This window comes from Antennarius striatus, chromosome 15 (assembly GCF_040054535.1).
Source record: "Antennarius striatus isolate MH-2024 chromosome 15, ASM4005453v1, whole genome shotgun sequence".
Lineage (NCBI taxonomy): Eukaryota > Metazoa > Chordata > Actinopteri > Lophiiformes > Antennariidae > Antennarius > Antennarius striatus.
Genome location: NC_090790.1, coordinates 18,503,261 through 18,511,397, shown reverse-complemented (window position 1 = coordinate 18,511,397; position 8,137 = coordinate 18,503,261). Strand labels below are relative to the sequence as shown.

Below are 8,137 nucleotides of genomic sequence, written 5' to 3'. Positions count from 1 at the left end.
GTTTTCACCAACTGGCTTTTAAGGTGTGGCGGATAAATACAAAATAAAAATAAAAATGAGATGACGAGCAGGAAAAACTGGTAATTTTCTGCTTTCTTTTTCTTCTTCTGTCTCCTCACTTAGCTCTTTTACCCTGCGCAAAAAAAAACCTCACGAAGACGTTTGTTTTTTGTTAGTTTTCCTAGCTTTATCAGTAATGTATTCTGTGTCAGCAGCCGCAGCGTCCCCTTTAAGAAGGTAGTCATGTGACCGAGGCAAGCATCTCCAGAAGTGTCAAGAGTGACGTATAGACAGATGTGGAGGAGAGAATCAACTCATTTAAAACATATTCATATATTTAAAAAATGCAAGAAAAACGTAAAAACAAACTTTCACCTTTGTGGTGTCTGAAGGTATTATTTTGATTGTTTTATTGCATTCAAGATAATAACATAATAACTTTTTTATTTTATTTGACCTTCATTTGACCAGATATGTCTCATTAAATCGGAGATCTCTACTACAAGGTGCGTACTCAATACATCAACACATATGGACTACGTGTTTTACATTAAAACAAAAACAAAACACTTCTTTTTCTTTAAAAAAAAAAAAAAAAGTAGCTGTTTGGCAATTGATGATTTATTCCTTGACCAATGCACCACCAACTGGGAAAAAAGTTGGATAAAGAATTTCAGGAGACTTTCTAACGCTAAGGAGCAAACCAGAAGGAAAACGCAGACAAAGCGACCCCTGAAGATGGAAGTCTGTGGACTGAAAGCACAGCGGGGTCGTCCTGGACAGGTGAGATTCATTGGGGCGATCACAAAGAAGGGAAGCCGGCATCAACGCGCAGCAGGGGAGAACTTCCTAGATTCAACAGGAACTAACTAAATTATAACCTCAAAGCAGGACTGCTACAAGAAAGTCGACAGGATGTTTGAACATGAGACCTGACCGGACTATGTTTGAGTCAAATCACCAACATCAGATTAAAAGAAGTGGCATCTCGTTGTCCTCACCTCTGGTCCAGCCCGGCCCACATGAGACGATTATCTGATACCTGTACTAAATCCTAGGAAACTTTTTGTATTCTTGATTTATTCCCGGCTCCACTAAGTCTTAAAAAAAAAAAGGTAAATCAGTAAATCTCGCTCTTCAGTCAGGTGGGCATGAGCTCACCCGAACCCACAAAGAGGGTCTTTGAGGCGCTCAGGCGGTCCAACGTTTTAAATATTTAGCATCTTTTTGAGAATTGACAGTGAACAGTTTGAGCCTCCAAGGGTAACGACCCGGAGCCGCTGCTGTTTGCCAGCATGTGGTTCTGGATTCACGTCCAGCACAGCCCTGAATAGCATGTTGGAACGATCCCGAGCTGCTCTTTGTGTCTTTTGCAAAACTCCAGACAAAGAACTCAATGAGTAGAACAGCAGCAGCATTCATTATGAGGCTAACATGCTGCAAACAAGTCATAAGAATGATTCAAACATGCCAAAAAAACACTAACATGCTAAAACAACTCATAATGGTCATGCTAAACTGATAAAATAACTCGTAATGATAATACTAATAGACTAGAACAACTAAAAATGAAAGTAAAAACTTTTTTTTGTGCTTTTTGGTAGTTTTAGTTTGCTGATGGGATGTTCTCTTTTGCAGATATTTGACATGACATCAACACAACAAACTGTAAGAATTACTTAAACTCAGCCTGAAGAGGACAAACTGTCCTGGGGAACCTGAAGGCAGCACGAACACTAACGATAATCAGTCAGATTAAATCTGCCACTTCATGATGTCGTTGTTTCACGCGATGATCGACAGTCTTGATTATTACTAAGTGAGGATTCTGTTTCAGGGACACAAAAAAAAAAAAAAACTCAACAAACTCCTCAAACTTAACATTTAAACATTTTAGCCTCAGAATTCCTGTCTGTTTCCAGACAGATAAGGTCACATATAAATAGTTCCAGGAACCTATTACATGGTTGTTGTTGTCATATAAGTCTGATGATGTCATCTTTAGCTCTATCGAGGCTGGGCAGGAAGTAATTACAGGAAAGTTAATGGTTAATTCTCTCGAGGAGCTCAGAGCAGAAAATGAACCCTTTCCTGGATCCAGAAGTTCTTTCTCTACTTTATAGCGATAAATTTATCTCATAGGAGAAAAGACGTGAAAGTCAAGCAGACGTTAAGCACAGAAATAAGACATTAAAAGTTTTAATCAGCAGACATAAAAGCTCCAGATGTGACAATATGAACAAAAAGTCAGTTTTACTTTATTCACTGCTTTAGATTCCACACAGAAACTTCAGCTCAAAGGCATAAAAATAGGTCAAATGCTCTATACAGGTTATAACGCATTATAAGCACATTTACAAAGCATGTTGGTGGACATATTCTATGATAAAATAGCTTTATTTTTAAAAAAATTATTATTACTACTGAAGTTATAATACACTATGTACACCACTCATAATACTTTATAACCCGTGTTCTGCATTTGTATTTCACATAAAAGGCATATAAAACCTAATAAAAGCATCATAACAGCTCATGAACGTGCTTATGATGCATCATAGTGATGATATAATATCAAAATACCATTGATTTGCAGATGTCCATCCGTTCCTTGTATTATTTAAGCATCTTTTTTTGCTTTCTTTTTCAGATTTAAATACATATGTGAACATATTTGCCACCCGTCTTCTCATTCCTCTCAACTCTCACACAATAAAACTGTATTTCTGTACAAAAACATGTCCTTGCAGACGACGCACACATCCCATCGCCGCTATACTTTTACTTTCTCTTTGGATTCCAGCCATAGAGACGATTTCCCTCCACATCAAACCCCAGTTGTTTCTTTTAAACAGAAACCGATATACTGATGGGTTTGCCCTTCAGGGGCTTGAGGTAAAGCCTGGAGCCTGCAGACTTGGACATGAGGAGGAAGAGGAAGGGGTCCAGACAGGCGTGAAGGCAGCACAAACAGGCCGCCACTTTAAAATACACGTACAGAGTCTGGGCTCCGTCCACGAACAGCTGGACGTGATGGAGCAGGTTCAAGACTCCGGCGGGAGTGAAGCACGCCAGGAAGATGACGAACACCAGCGAGCTGGCCTTGATGTACATCGTCCAGTCGTGATGCGATTGGTTGAGCTCGCGGACAATCCGGATGTAGCACACGGCCGTGAGCGCCAGCGGCAGCAGGAGGCCGACCGCGGTGAGGACCAGGTTGTAGTAGAGCAGGAAGACGTGGGAGTCGAAGTCCAGAGGCAGGACGTCGTGGCAGGTGACGCGCCCCACCTCTGGGAGCCAGTAGCTCTGCTTGATGAGGAGCTCGGGGACGACGGCGGCGCCGAACACCCCCCAAACTGCCAGCGTGACCCAGGTGGTGTACGTCCGCTTCGGGATGCGTTTGTACATGAACGGGTGGACGACCGCCAGGTAGCGCTTGGTGCTGATGCAGGCCAGCGTCAGCGCCGAGCAGTAGAGGTTGCCATAGAAACAGGCCGTCACCACTCGACAGGCGGCCTCTCCGAGCGCCCAGTGGTTTCCATGGAAATGGTAGTGAGCCTTGAACAAGAGGGAGAGGAGGAGGAGGAGGTCGGAGACGGCCAGGCTGCAGTAGAGGATGGCAGACGACACCTTCCGGATTTTAGTCGCCAGCATGGACAAGATGGCCACGTTGGCGGGGATCCCGACGGCCACGGCCAGAATATAAATACAGGGGATGACCCGGGTGCTCAGAGGACCGAGGAGGAATCCCACTGTGTTGTTGCTTAGCAACCGCAGTGTTCCAGGGGAATGAGACAAAACGGGAGGTTGGGTTCCATTCAGGACAGAAAATAATTTGGTGGCGAAGTCGAGCTGTCCTTTAAACGTTCGAGGCTCGGCGACGGCGACCTCTGACCTGTTCCTCCGCGCTCGCTCTCGTTTTCGCCCTGAAAAAACAACAAGACATAAAAAAAAGTTGATTTATTCAGGAGATTCTTCACAGTCCCGCACATTTGATCTAAAAGAAAACTATTGATTAGAAATATTCACAGCGTTTTGGTTTTTTTTTTTGCATATTGCACAAATGTTGCTCAACAGATTTTTCCGTGACGCTTGGAGGGAGGGTCTGCCTTGATGTCTTTATGTTTAAAAATGAACATGATGGAAATAATCAGATTTATCTATAAGATCTGGTGTGAAATCCGCTGCAGACGTGTTTTAAGTTTCCTTTAAATTTGAAATTTAAATTTGAATTTGCATAAATCTCAATAGAACTAAAGAGACTGTTTGTGCATATCTCTATTCAGTTGATGTTTTCCCATATATTTGACTAATTAATTTCTGATTAAGCATATATCAGATTTGTCATAAAAAAGCAAAACTTTCAAAAAATTGTCCAAAAATGTCAAACTAGGCGTTTTCTTCTTGATTCCCTTCACCTCTAACCTTAATAATTAATAATGTTCCAGTTAGTCAATAAATCACAGTGCAAGTTTCAGCTTGTTGAAGTTACACCACAACTACAAGAATGTTTCAGTACAACAACGAAGCAGCTTAGAAACAAGCAGAAATCGATCCGATCGTTCCCTTAGAGAGGGGATTTGAACCCACGACCATCTCTCACCTTTTTTCTGAAGCGTCCCGCTGAGACAGAGAAGAAAAACCAGGAGAAAGAAAAGCCGTTTCCCCATTTTACGCCGTCCAAACTCAAACCTCTCTTCTCCGAGGTGTCGGCTGAGCTTTCATCGTCCGCCCTCCCCGCTGTCACCTCTGCTCTCTGCTGCTGCTGCTGCTGCTGCTGCCGGGGTGGGTGGGAGTTCCAAAGTCACAAAAAAACGCCTCCACAAACCGACAGAAGAAGAAAAAAACTTCTCCTCTGCTCTGACAGGAAAGCCTGTGTTGTAACACGCAGCGTGTTCAAGGCCTGACGTAACGACTGATCTTTGTCACCGTGGGGCTGGAAGGTGAGCGCAGCAAGCGCTCCTCGAAGATTCTCCTTCTGTGTTCACTTTAAAGCATTTTCTCTGCCATATCTGTTCTATGTCTTCAGTGTTCCACTGGAATACGACATATGAAGAGACACATTATGAAGCTGTGGGGTTATTTTCATCCCATGATGCCTGGAGGGACGTGGGCCGAGGAAACGGAAAAGGGCCACCAAACCAGGAAATGTGCATCTGAAGATAAGGCCGGGACGTTTGGTTTCTGTCGTCGCCCTTCTTCTTCTTTATCTTTATTAAAAATGGGATGTTTTATGTAGGATCTGTCATCTTTTGAGTTCATATTTGCCCCCTGAGAGGTTTTTACCTCTTGTCAGGCCACAATTGTGACTAAGAGTTTTGTTCTTAACTTGTTTTTCCTGGATAAATAAAGATAAAGAAAACATCAGCTGGAGTGTGTCATAGAGAAATGTTATATTTATATATTTAATGACATCATAGCTTCAGGACAAACAGTTTGAAGTGGTTTTATGACGTGAGGGCTCGTATCCAGCTGATGGCAGCTGTGACCTTTGTCTTGTTTTCATCTCATCTGTTTATCAGAATTTTTTTCAGTCCCAGCATCCGTTCGATTTCTCCCCACCACAAACGTACCCTCGCCCTCACGTGGTCACGACTTCCCTTGTGTGAGATCGCTGGATGATTCACACCGAGAAGAAACAAATATATCTGCTCTACGTTTCGGTCGAGCTCTTCTTCTCAACTCAACACGTAAACATGTGGGGTTTTTTTTTAGTTATAAAAAAAGTCAGAGAGGTTGATTAAAAATAGATCAAACGTCGATAAGAATTGAAAACACGACATCTGCCAAGTAGTTACAGACCGCACGATTGAAAAACACATGTGAAAGTAATATGCATTCAAAACTCAGACATCTGCTTCAGGCCTTTCAGACAGGAAGCTGAAGATCTCCTCCCTTCAAAAGAAAGAAACATCTGCAGAAATAATCTCCATCCTGCATATATAGCAGTCACTCAGTCACTTCATAATCCACAATGTGGCTTCTTTTTTTTTAAAAGCAGTAATATAAATTTATTTTCCTAAATCTGGGATTCTCTTAAAGCTCCCAGACTTCCTCTATCGTCTGTTAGGAACCTGTAGAGGATCTAATACATCATTAAATGTCCCACAGCTCTTTCAGGTTAGTTATAAAACTGTAACTTCTTTGCTTTCCTGTGAAAATGTGGTTAAAACTGGGCATTAATTGCAATAAATGTAAAAAGATTCCATTTTTTCCCACTAGAGGGAGACACTTCCTTTTTGTAGGACTAACTCGTTTCTTTATTTTTATAGTTTAAGACTGCAACAGGAAATGAATGTCATTTCTTAAGAGTTCATCAACAGTTAAATGATTATATTAGACCAGATTAGACCAGATTGGATTAGATTAGAACATGGGAGAAGCTAGTGGAGGATGTCTGCGGTCCCACCGGACACATTTATGGTCCCAGCCCGCAGTCACAGATGCATCCGATAACACGACAATTTAAATGGTTTCCTAATTCTTGTTTAACCGCCATTAAAGTCTGTGTGGGAAGAAAAAAACCATCTCCTCCCTTCTGGCATCAGAAGAAAAAAACTATTTTCAACTTGTTTGTCTCTGGGGCGTTTCATCATCGTCAACCCCTCAACCTTGTTTACATCAGCGTCAAGCTGCTTCTGGAAAAAAAAGGTTCAGACTATAGTCTGGAGCTAGCATAGTGCATATTAGATTTACATTTCAAACCAATGCCAGGATGTAATTTTATGTTGACAAAAAGGGGTGAGCATTAGCAGGCTGTTTCCTGAAGCCTGTGGCCCCGCCCACTGTGATTTGATTGGTTCAAACTGGTGAACTTGGGTCATATATTTGATTTTTCAATCATTCGTTCATTCTTCATTACCCGCTTCTTCCACTGTCGCGGCTCGTAGGATTGCTGGAGCATATCCCAGTGGCATTGGGGCGTGAGGCTGGGTACACTCTGGGTTCGACGCCAGTGCACCGCAGCCATTTGATTTTGCTTGTAAAAAAAAAAAAAATTTTTTTAAATCATGTTTACATCCGGGCTAATCTGAGGCTGCTAACGTCACATTAGCTTTAGTGACATCCTCTTCCTGGATGACACCAGTGTTTTGTAGAGGTCAGCCACTTGCTGGCTTGGTGTTGCACTTCTCAAGTCGTACCAGAAGAACCGTTATTTCATCTAGAAATGAAGTTCAAAGTTAAGGCGCTGCAGGAAGTAGCCCGCCAAAGGAAGCTGTTCCACGAATCAGACGCTTCCAGTCGGAAAGAAAACATCCTGTAGGAGACGACCAGCGCCGATAGATTGAACTCCACTTGGGGTAGTTTTGACAACCTGGTGGAAAAAGTCTTTGCAGTGTGTTGCTTGTTTCATCACGTTTGCAGGCCAAAAGACGTTCTATCAATCATCTCTTTCCAGTTCAGACGTCATCCTCGTCACGTTCTAGACACCAGTCTGTCGCTGGAAACTGCAGCCACAGCAAGAACGTTCACGAACACGTGTCAGATAAATATCAGATCATTGTCTCGCAGAAGCGGAACGTACTTTTTGTTCCACACAAATCAAATGGCTTCAAACGCCTACCTGTCTCTGGAGGTGTCATTTCACTTTTGGTATCATAAAGCAGGTGTAAAGATGTACTTATAGACTAATGGTTAGCCGCTAAACCTTCCTCTGAAATAGACAAACACACTTCTGCTTGTATTTTCACACTTGCAAAGCTACAAAACGCCATTTTTAAAATCTTTATTCACTTTTTAATCAATCGTCACCTCCTCCTTTCTGCCTTTCTTGTCTCAGTAATTTAACGGCCTGTTGCCCGTTTCCCACAGACGACAACAGGAATTACATTTGTTAAACCAAACGCTGGCTTGGAACGCTGCCACCGACATTTCTCTGCACTTAATCTCCCACAGTCTGTATCCTGCCTCCCCCCATGAGAAGGAATGAGCTTCAGTAACGCCCGAGTCCAGCTGTCCCTACAGTAGCTGTGGCTACTGACTCGTTGTCGTGACGACCTGAAGGTGACGACAGAGCCCTAGAACTTTAGAGGTGATCTTATTGAACAGGAATGTCGTCTCCAGGTATCTTTAATAAAAAGGATGCATCGATAAAACAAGAAGAAGAGAGAAAAATATTCAATAATGGTGCAAAAGA

At 42.5% G+C, this 8,137-nt stretch overlaps 1 protein-coding gene across 1 annotated transcript; it reads right to left on the bottom strand.

The window, feature by feature from the left end:
* Nucleotides 1–2,174: 2,174 nt before the first annotated feature.
* Nucleotides 2,175–4,802, bottom strand: LOC137608328 (proteinase-activated receptor 3). Its single transcript, XM_068334622.1, has 2 exons — nucleotides 4,604–4,802; nucleotides 2,175–3,926 (listed from the first exon to the last, which is right to left on the bottom strand). Exons 1-2 carry the CDS (start codon nucleotides 4,668–4,670, stop codon nucleotides 2,848–2,850), a joined length of 1,146 nt encoding a protein of 381 aa, XP_068190723.1. The 5' UTR covers nucleotides 4,671–4,802; the 3' UTR covers nucleotides 2,175–2,847.
* Nucleotides 4,803–8,137: the final 3,335 nt, after the last annotated feature.